This window comes from Triticum urartu, chromosome 2A (assembly GCF_056163025.1).
Source record: "Triticum urartu cultivar PI428250 chromosome 2A, HENAU_Tu73, whole genome shotgun sequence".
Lineage (NCBI taxonomy): Eukaryota > Viridiplantae > Streptophyta > Magnoliopsida > Poales > Poaceae > Triticum > Triticum urartu.
Window position 1 is genome coordinate 538542934 of NC_141874.1, and position 15306 is coordinate 538558239.

A 15306-nucleotide genomic window follows, 5' to 3' on the forward strand; every position below is an offset into this window, starting at 1 on the left:
CTTCTATTCTTCTTGTTCTTGGGGATTTCCCCTCTAATTCGTGAAAGATCTCTACTTAGGGTTCCACCCTACAACGCAAATCATGGGTATATGGAGATCTCCACTTATGTCGGACGCCACACAAAAAAGTCAGCCGCGTGAAATAGTTTAACGGCCAGTTCATTCTGTGATTTGATTTCGTTCCGAGGTCAAAATTATCAAATTTGCCTGTTTTCGTTTCATTTCTACCAAATGAAACCAAAACCTGCCGGCGGCAAACGAGCTGTTTCCGGAAACGGCTTCGGACTGCAACCAACGCTGCAATCGCACGCGTTTCTTTTACTGGAATCCGAGTTCGACTATAATGTCCTCTCCCTCTCTCATATAAATCACCACGCAGATAAAAGCAAGAGCTCTCTGCATCTTCGTTCAAGTCGATTGATTTAGTTCTGCCCTATCAGCAGCCCACAAACTAGACTATGGCCTCGCCGATCTTCCTGGTTGGCCCGACGCCGGCGGACCACGAGAGCACGGCGCAGCTCGAGAAGCACCTGCGTGAAGCTGGCCTGTACGAGAGCGCCGAGGAGACGGCTGCCCGCGAGGATGTGTTGCGCGACCTCCAGGGCATCGTCGACCGCTGGGTGAAGCGGCTCACGACTCAGCGAGAGTACCCCGACGGCATGGCCGAGCATGCGACCGCCCTGCTGCTCCCCTTCGGCTCGTACCGCCTCGGCGTCCATGGCCGCGGCGCTGACATCGATGCCCTCGTCGTCGGGCCCGCCTACGTTGACCGCCACCACGACTTCTTCGACGTGCTGGGCGGCGTGCTGGCCGAGACCGAGGCGGTGACGGAGCTACAGTTGGTTCCCGGCGCGTACGTGCCGGTCATCAAGATGAGGTTCCGCGGCGTGCAGGTGGACCTCCTCTACGCCAGCGTCTGCCTCCCGGCGGTGCCCATGGACCTGGACCTGCGCGGCCGCTCCGTGCTCTGCGGCCTGGACATGGCCACTGTCCGCAGCCTCAACGGCGTCCGCGTCGCCGACGAGATCCTGCGGCTGGTCCCGGACGCCGGCGCCTTCCGCACGACGCTGCGCTGCGTGAAGCACTGGGCCAAGGCGAGGGGCATCTACTCCAACGCCATGGGCTTCGTCGGCGGCGTGGGGTGGGCCATCCTCGTGGCGCGCGTGTGCCAGCTCTACCCCAACGCCGCGCCCAGCATGCTCGTGCCGCGCTTCTTCCGGGTCTTCTCGCAGTGGAAGTGGCCCAACCCGGTGATGCTGCGGGAGATCGAGCACGACGACGACGGCGGCGAGATGCCGCTTGGGCTCCCCGTGTGGGACCCGCGGAGGAACCCCCGGGACGGGAGCCACCTCATGCCCGTCATCACGCCGGCATACCCGTGCATGAACTCGTGCTACAACGTCTCCCGCGCCACCCTGCGAACCATGACAGCGGAGTTCGAGGCGGCGCACAAGGTTTGCCAGGAGATGGCCGTGGCCGGCGGGTGGGACGCGCTGTTCAGGCCGTTCAACTTCTTCAAGGCGTACAAGAGCTACCTGCAGGTGGACGTGAAGGTGGCCGGCGGGGAGGAGGATCTCCGGGAGTGGAAGGGGTGGGTGGAGTCGCGGCTGAGGCAGCTGGTGGTCAGGGTCGAGATGGCCACGGCCGGCATGCTGCTCTGCCATCCGCACCCGCACGCCTACGCCGCCAAGCCCCATGATGATGATCGGCGGCGCCTGTCCTCCTTCTTCGTGGGACTGTCCAAGCCGGCACCGTCGCCACAGCAACAGCAGCAGCCGCCGCAGTTCGACCTTCGCTTGACGACGCAGGAGTTCAAGGACGAGGTGTACACGTACGCGTTCTGGAGGCCTGGCATGGAACTGGACGTCTCGCACGCCCGAAGGAAGGACCTGCCGCCCTATGTGCTGGAGCAGATTCTCTCCACTGATCGTCTCAAGAGGAAGCGCTCCGACGATGATTCCGGCAACTCCGAGTTGAGCCCGGTCAAGAGGGCGGCGCCGGCAGGCAGAATCGGGTCTTCACCAGAGAGCGAGACTTGAACGAGAAATGACAAGGCGACGCCCACTTGAACAAGGGAAAACAAGCTACAAACTCTTGTTGATGAATACATACAACTTGTTAGGAGTTGAAGACCCTATCTATTCTGTGTAACAGCCAGATGCTGCATGATGTAACTGAGATCCGAACAATTGTTTTTCAACGTGTAATGCAATTCTCTTAAAATATGAAGAGCAACCGATACCTGTAACCAGGATATGAAGAGTAATAAGCTGTTAAAAAGTCATGTGATGTAAGCCCATGTTGAAATGCTTTTTCTCCTCTCTCACCATTTTTGAAGGAGCTGTGTTAATTTTGGTGGTTCAGAACCGATATTTGAACAAATTTAATGCGAATGCTTCCATTCCTCACCACTTACCATGCTCCTGTCCTTTTCAGACAGAGCTAACGAATTAAATCAGAGAAGAAATGTATGAATCTACATATACATATGACACTGACTTTCACCAATTCACGAACTCTACTTCTCAAAAGCTTATACTACCTATACATCTATTTGAGCGACAAGTAATTTCAAACGGACGAAGTAATTGTCAAGACTTTCATAATATCACTCCCAAGTAATCTTAGCTCTAAAAGGCATTAAGAGAGTGGCATCCTCCTCAAAACCTTACTAGCAACAATGATTGTCTTTAGATGGGAGGGAAACAAGTATGACAGGATACCTTAACCCAATCCTCTATAACACTAAGCTCCCTAATTTTAAAAAGTTCACATTCAATTGAGGTCTCCCATTAGAATTGGATAACCCGATTTTGACTGGGTCAACAATTTCTCAAAGCTATCTCATTCAATTCTTTAATACTATACACTATGCTTCCTAATCTTTAAGGCCTCACAATTAATTGAGGTCTTCAATTTAAATTTGGATCATCCAATTTGACTTGGTCACCAAATTTTAGGAGCTCTCCTATTCAATTCAATTCACTATGTTCCTTAATTTTTGAACTCTTTCGTTCAATTGACCTACTCAATTTCAATTTAGTTTATGATTTTGATCAGGCCAACGATTTTTCAAATCAATTTGCACCAACCGACTTATAAAAACGTATCAAGCCCACGCACCCTCTCACCACTTACAAAAAGGAAGCGTCACAATGTGATATTGTAGCACCAATGTAGTACATGCAGCCACCGACGTAATAATTTCCCCACACAAGTATAGGCTGGTTAACGGATAACACATAATCACACGACGAAAGGCCTTCCAAATCAATGCATTATAAATAAAAATAAAACACACTCCACCATCTCCCTCACCCACCAAACTAAATATTCCATCAGTTCCAAAATATAAGGGGTATTAGTTTTGACCAAGTTTGGGGCAGAAAATTTTGACATCCACAATATTACACAGAAAATTATGGAAATTCATTTCATGATGACTTTAATCATATCAATTTGATATTATGAATTTTGATACATTTCTATAAAAAATTGATCAAACTTAAAGGGTTTGTTTCAAAAAATTAATACACCTTATATTTTGAAACAAAGTGAGTAATTTTTTTTTAAGAAACAAGAACATGAACGGCGCAGCACAGCGCGCTCAACCCTTCTAGTATAAATTAAACAACAAATATGGCCATAAATCACAAGTACCCAATGATGACTCCTTCATACTTGTCGTTAATCAGAGATGCCATGACACTTTAACCCAACAAATACAAATCACAGCTGATCTCGTGGTAGCATTTCAATGTTTTTATGTATTTAAGGGAAGTTTTTTACATATCAATGTAGCTATGACTAACACAAACTTTGGACCAGCCTGTGTTCTTCGGCCATGACACAGCCATTAACTAATCGCCTCGCAGATAAAAGCCATAAATTCATACATGAAACCAAGTTATTTGAATTTAGTTAAAGCCAAGTTACCTCAATATAGTCTCACAAATGTATGTTGCTCGAACTCAGGAACAATGTTAATAAATCATGTGTTCGTAGTTTCACACAAAGTTCAGAAAAAGGAAAAACAAACAAAGGATCTACCAATATTTCATTACCAAAATAATTCGATGGTGAAGTCTTTGCTAGCAGTTCACAGCAGAAACTAAGCTACACACCCCCTCCCTGTGCATCTCATCTAACAGAGAAACACACAACCCACAAGGCATCCTGCATTGTGTGCAAGCCAATCATAAATGCATTAATCTAACTTTACAAATTCACCACCACTCTTCTACATGCCAGCATTAGGATTTTCCACACCTGAAGCTTCTAAAAACTGAAAAGAACGGTAAAGTTGGAGCCTTGTGGAGCGTGCGCCTTCTCGAGAATACTTGATATGCAAAAAGTCCATCAATATTTCTGGGCTGGAGAAGCCTAGTAACATGCGGCCCAACTCCTCAGCCTTCCTTTTAGGAATTGAGTAATGGAAAGCTATTGTCATCTTTTTTAGCACTGCTGCCCAATTGAATAACAATTTCACAAGAGCAACTTCATGTTCAGTTCCTCCAAACCCATTGATTTCTATTTCTTGGAGGCAATTTGTCAAGGACCTCGGTGCCCAAGACAGCAGGACCCGCGCCAGGATCAGGACTCCTTGTCCCGATCATGCCTCGCCAGCTGTGGCCGTCGGCTGCTGCCCCTGGGCGCGCGACCCGCGCCTGTACGCAGCGCCCCACATGACACAATTTAATATGAGTTCCTCGCTTTTCCAGTTTAGGGGTTGATCACAAATGCAACCTGATGGGCATGTAACTTGTGCCTGAAATGAGGGGCATGTTAGCTTAGTAAGATTAACTGACATGATTTGATAATAAACATAGAAAGAGATGAAACCAGAAAGTACCAGGCTGAATTCTCTGAGATATGACATGTCAACAAAAAGAACTTAAAATGATACCTGGAAATTAGTTTGAAGCTGATCTACTACAGAAAATAGGATTGTTCTATACAAAGAGAGAGTGGTTTGTATGGACATTATCAAAATCTACATAAATCCTCAGGTATTGCGCTAGTGATAACCCAAATTTCAGATGATCTTAAATTGACCTTAAGGCTTCCTTTTTATGGAACCTTTTTTAAAAAGCACATGCCCCAAGCAATCATTATCTCCTAAATCATAACCACGCTAGGAAGGTTGATCCTGTCATGAAATTACTCAGTCAACTTCCCATCAAATGTACTATATTTCAACAGGAACATACTTTGGAGCAGGGTATCAGTATCAAACCAACACTTCAGAACAGGGCAACTAGCAGCTCCAACACATAGTTGTACCAAGAAATGCTATGTGGTTTCTCTGGCAATTCAAGTACTACTTTCGTTGTCTGGGTTTATAAGTCCCCCCTTGAATTTTGATCCTAACTTTGACCTGAAGTTTTACTGATAAGTTATAAATTATATGCAACAAAAAGTATATCATTACAAAACTTTTTTCGAGTATGAACCCAATGATATATATTTTTTGTGGTATATAGCAACAAAAAATATATCATTACAAAACTTCTTTCGAGTATGAATCCAATGATATATATTTTTTGTGGTACATGTAAGTCGTATTTCTGGTCAAATTTAGGCTCAAAATCCGAGGGAAACTAAAAAACCCGGAAGGATGAAGTAGATAAATAGATTGCTAATAATGTTACCTTCAGATTGCTAGGTTTTCCGAGAAAGACAAGAGCCAACTTTCTTACACCAGTACACATCCTGAGAATATGGAATAAGCTTGCTCCAAATGAATGTCCTTTTGTCATTACATCCAGGGTCAAGAGTGTAATGTTAGGGAGCCTTGTCATGTCCTCCATCAGGTATTGATGGTGACCTTTGTTCTGTAGGTTTGTAGGAAGTCACAATAGAAAATAACTGTTAGAAAAGGACACGCATATCATTTTCTACGAAGTGAATAACACACAGGTAATGGTCTCCTCTCCACTCTTGGGAGTTCATGTCCCATTGAATAACTAAATGTACAAGTGCAGTGGTGCTAGTATAATTATAATGCTAAATACTTAAAAGGCAGAAAAACTGCATCATCCAAGAGATGCTCCCAGCCTCAGATATGTTGCATCGAATTGAGGAAAGCAAAACAAGTGAAAATTCGGAATGGCTATTCTCAGATATCCCAAATGAGATACCCCTCCATTCAGACGCCATGCCTGCATCGCTATATATTGACTTGCTAGCACATAACCCACACAAAAATGAACTCACCAGCAGATAGATGAGCGAGAGCTTTAAATGGTGCATGACCTCAAATTGCTGCAAGAGTCTCAAGCAATAGCGATTGGGTGTGTAGTCATCCAAATAATGTCCAAACACAAAAAAGTGACCAGTATCCAGACGTTGGAGATGTGCCATCTCGCCAAGCTGGACAGAGCTTGGATCATAAGCATCCGTCCAGTGGAGTGATTCCAGTTGAGGGGCTGAGATGTTTGCAACCGGTTGACTCACCACAGTGACATAATTCTGAAAGCAAGAACTCACATGTAACTCTTTAAGTACCTTTGCTTCTACAATGAGCTGCTGCAAGCCATACAAGTTATTCAGCTCCATTTGCAGGAGAGACTCGGAGTGGATGGTGAAGTTACCCAGACCCCAGGCATCACGTATCTTGAGTTCTCGTAAGGATGGGCACCGCGGTGAGGAGAGAGCTTCACCAAGCCCGCACGGGCCATGCAGATGGACACGAAACAGCCAGAGAGAGACGAGGCGGGTGAATACGCTGGAATGCGGCACGGCAAGGCCAGGAAATCCTAGGTCGAACACGATAGAGGTGGTGCTCTCGAAGCGTGGCAGCTCAAAGACGCATCTTTCCCTGGCCTGGTTCTGCGGTACAGCGTTGTAAAGCAGTATACAGCCGGAGAGGCGGCGCGCGGCTATGGGGAGCCAGGCCGCCACGGAGTCGGCAGAGATGTCGTCGACGAAGGCGCCTAGGCCCTGGAGCACCGGCGCTTGATGGGCGGCGAGAGCGGGCAGTATGCGGTGGTGGTCGGCGTCGCCGGTGAAGTCGAGATCCGGGAGGAGGGCCCAGAGGTGGCGCCAGCGGCGGGACAGGACGCTGGTCCGAGCGGCGTAGGCCGTGCGGCAGAGCTTGAGGAGGATGCCGATAAGAACGACGTCGGGTAGCGCACTGAGGCGGTCCTCGCTTGCGCCGTCGGCGGCCGGGAGCTTCGCTCGCTTGGAGCCGATCTCCCTATCGCGGTGCCCCATGGAGGAGGGTTCGAGCAAGCGATTTGGAGTACTGAAAGGGGGCGGGGTCGGAGCTGCGGACGCCGGTGGCGGGGGCTGGGAAAGTGTGGGAATGGATCGGATCGAATGCGCCGTCGCCATGAGGGGGAAGGGTTTGGGGTCGGGATCCCCTAGAGAGTGAAAACAAGTCTCTTTCTCAGTCAAACCCCCATCAGAACCCGGGATTGCTTTTCAATTGGCGGGTGCTATGCGCCGTCGCGCCGGCCCAAATTTGGGCCGGCCAGCTCGCAACCATCCGATCAGGTGGATCATAACCGTCGCATGCCTTCGTCTTCCTCACACACTTGTACGAAAGAATTTCCCTTACATCTGGCTCTCCTTCATCTTGCCTGCCGCACCCTCTCCGATGCCCGTCCCTCACCGGCCGTCCTCATCACCGGTCCCGCCCCCGTCGACTGTCCTCGTCGCCGTTCGCCACCCTCGCTGGCTGCCCTCGGCACTAGCTCCACCATGCAACAACTGCACGTGCGGTTGCAGCTCTTGGCATGACGGTTGTAGCTTCGATGGAGACGGCCGTAGCTCGCCGATGCGCTCACCGTCGTTCATGTCGGTGGTGTGCGGTCACCACGCTCGCCATCCTCTGTTTGTAGCAAAAAAGAAGTCGATTGTAGCAAACAATGGAGTCGGTTGCAGCTTTTCGTCGTCGTCCATGGCTTCTGTCGTCTATGGTCGGAATTTTTTTCGCCGCCGGATGAAGCAGTTCTCGTAGCCGGTTGCAGCTTTCGGGTTTGCGTAGTGCCTCACCTCCCAAATCAATCTTCTGGTTGAATCTTTTTTCCAGTTGAACGGTTGTCCGGTCGAAGCTTTTTTAAGCTATGGTTGAAGTTTTCATATGAATGATTGTAGCTTTTCAATTGCAGAATGTCTTGGTACGAGCTTTATATACCTACGGTTGAAGCTTTCGAATCAAACGATAGAAGCTTTCATATGAACGGTTCTAGTGCGCCATTGACGTGCACCAGCATTTCACGCGGCCATTTGCAGCTCCCCCACCTCGTTGTCTTCTCCGCTCCCGCCATGGCTCGCCATAGCAGCAAAACGGGCTCGTCATGCTGGTGCGCGGTGCGCGGCCTCGGAGATGGAGGAAAAGGATTGGTTGCAACAACACTTGGCGTCCACGTCGTGTGTAGGGGAGAAGATGATGAAAAAACGATTAGAAAGAGGAGTGCTCCCGTGGCCTGCGCGATGCACGATCGAGAGCGATCGCAATGCGCGCGTGACGGTGTCCTGGGTTAGGGGGTACTTACCATGTCATCTATCGACCAGGTCGGTCGGGCCGAGGACCCCCATGGCGGTTCACTAATAGACTTCTTCGGGCAAGCCATGACATATACGAGGAAGATTCCACAAGACTTGGTGATCAAGACAAGGATTCCTCTCCGCCGACATAGCCGACTAGGACTCTTGTTATCCTAGGCCTCCGATACATTATATAAGCCGAGGCCAAGCTAGTCGATAGATATATGATAGATCATTAGAATCATACACAACATACGATCTCGAGGTAGATCAACTTTGTACTCGATACATCATTATCAATATAAACAAGAGCAGGACGTAGGGTTTTACCTCTTTGAGAGGGCCCGAACCAGGGTAAACACAATTTCTTGTTACCCATCGATCCAAGATCCACGGCTCGGGACCCCCTACCTTGAGGTCTATCGGTTTTGACACCGACAATGGTGCTTTCATTGAGATTTCCGTCGTAAGGTCAACAAAAGGATCAATGGCTCGCCTGTAAATCAATTGCGACGTCGATATCTCCATCGCAGGCTCGACTGGTCACCTCGGCTGGACCAAGGACTGTGCTCTGCGTCAGATTGTCATGATCGAACGAGGGCCTTCATCAACATCAACTTCGATCTCTATCAAGATCATGGAGGAATCGTCCATGGAGCTCGGGAACTCAGTGTCAACATTATCACCGGGCGATCATGCTATTTTTATGTACAGTGGATTTGTATTCACCGTCGCCGCCTCCTCGAGCTTCTCTTTGACAATTGCTTTGGTGGAATTCTGCAGAATTGAGTCTAGAACAACCCTGTAAAATTTCATCGCGTTCCGATGGAGGAATCTCCAGGAAACTCCAATCTATCGGAGCCCTGTCAAATCTGGACGAGTTTAGGGCGACGAGTCCAGCGTCCAGCTCGGACATCTTTTGGAAGATCCAACTGTTCATCCACTGCAAAATTCCTATATCTACCACCCCTCAAAATTTCAGCTCGATCTGACCGTTCAAACTCCGGAAAACTTCCGATGAGTGGATCAATTTCCGGATTTGTTTTCTACGCGAATACGAATCCGACCCGAGTTCATCTTTCTTTGTGAACGGGATTCCGGACATCCTTTTTTAAGGAAATTTTATCTAGGGTATTGTGTTTTGCTCTCAAACACGTGCCTAGTAATTTTAAAGCCTTTCTCGAGGTAATCTTCACCATCGCGTCGGCGTCATACCAGACCAACAACGTTGCTCCACGACTGCCGACCTGCGCTAGACAGGTCGTCGCTTCATCGAGCCGAGGTCAACCTCATCGGATCATCACCTCAGTGAGCCGACCAAGAGTTCGGCATTGCGAAGGCTAAATCATCACCAACATCGGCGCCCCATGGATTCCGCGGGTCGGGCGTGCCGACATCGCCATGCAGTCACTTCATCAAGCCGGCATTGACCGCGTCACGAGTTATGCCCTGCGTTGGCATGGCCTCGTTGTTGCTTCTTCAAGCCGCTGTCTAACACGACGACCTACTTCAACACCTCAGTTGGTATAGCGGCTGCGAGGCCACCTTACCGACCTGCTCCGTCACCTCGGCTGGACTGGGGGCTTCGTCATCTCTTCATCAACCTACTCTAGGGACTTCGGCGCCACCAGCCGACCAGCTTCATCACGTTAGCTGGACCGGGGGCTTCGCCTCGCCGCATCGACCGTGCTGCGTCGTTACTTCGTCAAGCCGAGCTCCTCGGTCGGTCACCTTGGGCTTGGGGCTGGGACCTCGGCCAGGCCGAGGACTACGTCTTCGTCCCGCCACAAACCCAAACCTCGTCATCGACACCGAGCACATTAACCAGCTAAGTCCTTTCATGCTCAAATTTCCTCCAATCTTTTAAAAAAATCGGTTCGACCAAGTATTATATTTGTATTAAACAAAAAGTTATTTGTTAAAAAATTAGTTTGTCAAAAACATTGTTTGTAAAACACTTATTTTACCCAAGTTAACTATGGGCTCTTAAAATTATATGAGTCGTTTTATAATAAATGTTCTTCTTAGTCATTGCAAAGTCTTTTTGTACTACTCCTTTCTCGACTCGAGTGTGTAGTCAATAGCTAGATAGCATGGTTTCTCTCTAAAGCCACTCGATTTTAGTTCGCTAAACTGGTCTGAGAAGCACTCCACCTTCAGGATAGGAAGTTGAAGTCGAAGGCTAACCCTCTTGAAGTCTTGAGATCATATGTGTCATGTTAAAGCACGACAGAAGAACAAACTAATTTTAAGACCAATTTTCGGATTGGCACCAAAAAACTTGATTTAGTTCGGACGTAAAGTTTTACTAAAGTTTTTTGGTTTTCCGATCTTATGACACCTTTAACCTATTTTATGTTTTCCTTTCAGGAGGCAGGATCAAGGTGTTCCGCGTGATGGTATTGCTCGGGAAATCTTTTCCGAACCGAAGTTCGGCATCCTTCCAGCCAAGCTGAACCTCGGTGTTGTCCAAACGCACACAACAGTTGAACAAGTTCCCGAGGAGATACGATCCTAGGGTCGGCCATGTGCCCAACCCAAGTCTCACGGGCTATTGATATATTCAACGTAGTAAAACTCAAAGTGCAAAATAGTTTCCAAGGAGATTACGATCCTCAGGTTGGTCGGCCGCACCCAACCTGAGTCTCAGGGACTATGCACACCGTGTTTTTGTTCCTAAAGTATGCTGCCAAGCAAGGAATAGATCCTCAGTCTGATTTCGCAAATTGGCCTGAGTCTCAGGGGCTACTGGGATCAGTGGTTTTATTTTAAGGTGCATCTCGGGTTTTAGGCCGACACACACCTTGAGGGTTACTGGCTATATATCATACAGCAAATAAATTGCACCAATCGGAACTAAACTCCACAAAAAAACAGCCCAAGACCGAGGTGGTGCACCACCTCGGAAGCAGTCCGGCATAAAGCTCGGATGCACGTAGCTAGTTCCATAGAGGGCATTTCCGGCATTAAGCTCGGCTGAACTGCTTCAAAGTTTTTCAAAAATGAGGTAATTTATGACACCTCTGATGCAGATCGACGTTGGAGCTCGGCTGCAAATAGACATCTCGGATGCAGATCGACGTTGGAGCTCGGCTGGAAAAAGACACCTCAGATGCAGTCCGACGTTGGAGCTCGGACGAAAGAGGACACCACCGCACGGGAAACACTTCAAACCCAAGGTGTGGCGTAAAAAATAATAAGGCATTGATAAAGGCCGGAGACTTAAAGGGCTACTCGGATGCCCGACGTGTGAACACTTCAGATTTAGCTCGGCAATCCTCAAGATCGAAGATGGGAAGATTTGTTGAACCAATTTTCAAGTCCGATGACTGAAGATGAAGAACAGTTCTGAAGAATCGAGGAGCATCCCCAACTTGAAGAGCGGTTCAGGGGGCTACTGACGGTGTCCTGGACTAGGGGGTACTTACCACGTCGTCTACTAACCAGGTGGGTCGGGCCGAGGACCCCCATGGCGGTTCACTAATGGGCTTCTTCGAGCAGCCCATGACATATACGAGGAAAATTCCACAAGACTTGGTGATCAAGACAAGGATTCCTCTCCATCGACATAGCCGACTAGGACTCTTGTTATCCTAGGCCTCCGGGACATTATATAAGCCGAGGCCAGGCTAGTCGATAGATATATGCTAGATCATTAGAATCATACACAACATACGATCTCGAGGTAGATCAACTATGTACTCGACACATCATCGTCAATATAAACAAGAGCATGACGTAGGGTTTTACCTCATCGAGAGGGCCCGAACCTGGGTAAACACTGTCTCCTTTGTCTCTTGTTGCCCATCGATCCAATATCCACAGCTCGAGACCCCCTACCCCGAGGTCTGCCGGTTTTGACACCGACAGCGCGCGCGTCCAGCATAACAGTTTGGACGGTGCACCGGATGCAAATGTTTCCCTTTTCCATTTTCGACCACGAGTGCCAGGTTTTTAACACAATATTGTAAAAGGCCATTATATATCTCTCAGTCAGAGAACCATCAGAACCATGGGAGATCAGGCCACCCGCGAGCCATAAAAAACTCGGCTTCGTCGACTTCCAAACTCGCTCTTCCTCTCGTTCATCGGCTGATCTACACCATGGAGGTGAGTCATTTATCCTTTGCCCCTTTTTAGGGAATCATCTTTCGAAAAATGTTAAAAGTACCTTGTGAGTCCACACAAATTGTTCCCCGCAACAACAACAAAATAGTCCATGGAAGATGTAATGCTGCTTAATAATAAATAAAGCTAGCCATGATGGTCTTTCCTCAAAAAAATAGTCCATGGAAATTGTGTCTTCCAAATATCATGTTTAGTTACTGAAACACCATCCACCTGTTGTCCATAAAGGTTTTTTTTTGAGAGAAAATGACACCATATCCATTGGACATGTTGTTGCCCAGATCATGGATACCCACAAGGTTGAGATAGTCCAATTAGAAATTTTAACAGATGCGCATTACTCCCGCCATGACGATGATGATCTGGTCCACTATGGGAGAAAGTTTATGTTGTTATTTGAAACTTGCCTGACAGCATTTGGCGGTCTCAGGCGCCTCAAGCTGTAGGATTTGAGATTTAGTAAACTAGCCATAATATCCTCCTCAATTGCAAGCAACTAAAACATCTACACGTGTTCAATTGTGATTCAGGGGTTTGGACCTCATTGCAAGTTGAACCACTGCAGTTGAGTGAGCTTCAAATCGTTAATTGTTCATTTAGAAGAGTCAGGCTCATCTCACTCCCAAAACTCACACAGATAGCCTTTCATGGTTGGATTGCTTTCCAAGATCCACTGTGAGTTGGTTATATCCCATTGCTCAAGTCTGTAGATCTCAAAAATGTTTGTCTTAGTAGCCACAAAATGGTCCAAGTTAAGTGAGTTTCTTGGTGGCACCTCTGTTCATAACCTGAGGTTAGGATTTGAGAGTGAAAAGGTAAATCAACATAAATGTTTTGCTAGTTATGGGTTCACTTCTTTTCTACCTATCTCATCACATGATTATTTGATGCATATTTGGGTGCAATGAGAACATCTGACGAGAAGGTTGGCATCTGTGTTCTACCAACTAACATTTGTGCATGTGGCTGAAATTCTAGAAGGGTATGACCTCTCCTAGTCATTGATCATTATTGAACCTGCGCCCAACTTGAAGGAGCTATATTTGATGGTATGTTCTTAGCTTTATGCGTCGAATACAAATAGCTGCAAAATTAATAAATTGTTTCCATTTACAGGTGTCGGCCTATGGTATGCAGGTGTGGGATCATTTGTGTACAATGGAAATAGATAGTGAGAAGAGGAGGGCACTCTGTATAGTATAAGGAAGGGTGTAAGGTGGGAATCATGTGCATCTCATTTCCAACATCGTAGTCTAGAAACACTAGTAATCTTTGGTTTTGATTCTAAAGAATACATGTTGAGGTACGTTAGGTGTGTCATGGAAGCGGTGGTGAATCTTGAGAATGTTTAGCTATACAATAGGTTGGTGTGTAAGATGTGTCGTGACAACGCTCCACTGTCTAGATTTCCCTTTACTGAGACTAATAAGCTTTTGGTGGAGAAGATAATTACCAGTGGAATTGACTCAACTGCCACAGTTCACTTCCTGGCCGGCGAGACAATATGGGCTTCTCATGTTGCAAAGAAGAACTTCCCATAATGTCTTCGGTTCAAATTTGTGTTGTAACTTGTAATGCCCTTTGTGCCAAAGTTGATAACATAATCCTGGTAGCATCTTTTATCAGTAAGTTGATGCCCTGCAAGTGCACATGGTTTATTGTAGCTTTTTCGAAGTAAGAGTATCAATCCTAGGGAGCGCAATAATCAACCTTTTGTCTCTTGTAGGGTTTAAATAACAGTGCCTGCAAGTTAATGAAATCCAAAATCAATAGTAATATGGACACAAGCGGTGTAGCGAACGGTGAAGTAAACTGTGGAAATAAAACAAAGCAACACGGGACATGGGTGAAAGTTGTTGAAATCGATAGGACTAAGGCCTTCCCAATGAGTCAGGATTCCCCACTAGTGTGCATCTATTAACCGATGCCTAAGCATAATTCTACTTAGGATTCCTAAGTCACTTTGTATGTTTTCATTTGTGGGTGGAGCCTGTCGACGTTCTGGGAATGGGGGTCCCCAGACTTGCCTGCCTGCGGCCTGCAGCGTGGCTCAAAGGGGGGCCCAGCGCGGCCCATCTTCACCAACACAAACCCAAGACCCTCGCGAGGGGCCAAGCCTCGCGGGGCGGACGACGTGGAGCTTCCTCAGGCGCGGCCTCGTCAGGCTGGCTCACGAGGAGGCGGAGAGATCAAGGCGGGGTACCTCATGAGGTGCCCGTGATGCAAGCCATGACGACCGGGGGCGCCAGGCGGGTGCCAGCCCGCGCAGTGTCCTCCCTTCCTCTTTGGTGCAAAGGGGGCAAGCGCAGCCGCGGAGTACCGAGGCATCTGGCAAAGGTTGCCATTTCGGTGCAACGAGACCAAGACCAGGAGGACTGCGAGACGGAGGTCACCGTGGAGCCCAAGACGGCGTCATCACCAGAGCTTTGCGCAGGCGAAGACTACTTTTGTCAGGATAGCTGATACTAGCTATCCCCCTTCAAATTAGCCCGCCATTGTTGGCTCCCTTCTCGCTTGATATTTGGGAAGAGGACCAGGGCCTCTATAAATAGGACCAGCCACCCACAGAGCTAAGGGAGCAAGGCCGGGGGTTGGAAGGATAGAGAAGATCAGAAAGAGAGAGAGAGAAAGGTGACTGAGCTCCTCCCAGCAGTTCATCGCCCCAGCCAAGAACAGACCCTCGCG

The 15306-nt window shown here is 47.9% G+C and overlaps 1 protein-coding gene and 1 pseudogene across 2 annotated transcripts; one reads left to right on the forward strand and one right to left on the reverse strand.

Moving 5' to 3' along the window:
* Window positions 1–458: 458 nt before the first annotated feature.
* Window positions 459–2039, forward strand: LOC125533605 (nuclear poly(A) polymerase 4 pseudogene; annotated as a pseudogene).
* Window positions 2040–4363: 2324 nt separating this feature from the next.
* LOC125538658 (putative F-box/FBD/LRR-repeat protein At3g49030) lies at window positions 4364–7444 on the reverse strand. Of its 2 annotated transcripts, none has more exons than XM_087544299.1 (3): window positions 6508–7444; window positions 5652–5834; window positions 4364–4768 (listed from the first exon to the last, which is right to left on the reverse strand). In XM_087544299.1, the coding sequence occupies exons 1-3, from the start codon at window positions 7333–7335 to the stop codon at window positions 4613–4615; spliced, it is 1167 nt and encodes a 388-aa protein (XP_087400425.1). In that variant the 5' UTR covers window positions 7336–7444; the 3' UTR covers window positions 4364–4612. The 2 variants fall into 2 exon arrangements, with proteins under 2 accessions (XP_087400425.1, XP_048557883.1); XM_048701926.2 differs by having other exon boundaries at window positions 6217–7442.
* Between the last annotated feature and the right edge of the window lie 7862 nt (window positions 7445–15306).

Coding starts and splice junctions, on each gene's coding strand:
- LOC125538658 (XM_048701926.2), bottom strand. CDS start 7,335: ATGGCGACGGCGCATTCGATCCGATCCATTCCCACACTTTCCCAGCCC. Junction 5,835..6,216: donor TCTCGCTCATCTATCTGCTG/GTGAGTTCATTT, acceptor ACAAACCTACAG/AACAAAGGTCACCATCAATA. Junction 4,769..5,651: donor GAAAACCTAGCAATCTGAAG/GTAACATTATTA, acceptor CCCTCATTTCAG/GCACAAGTTACATGCCCATC.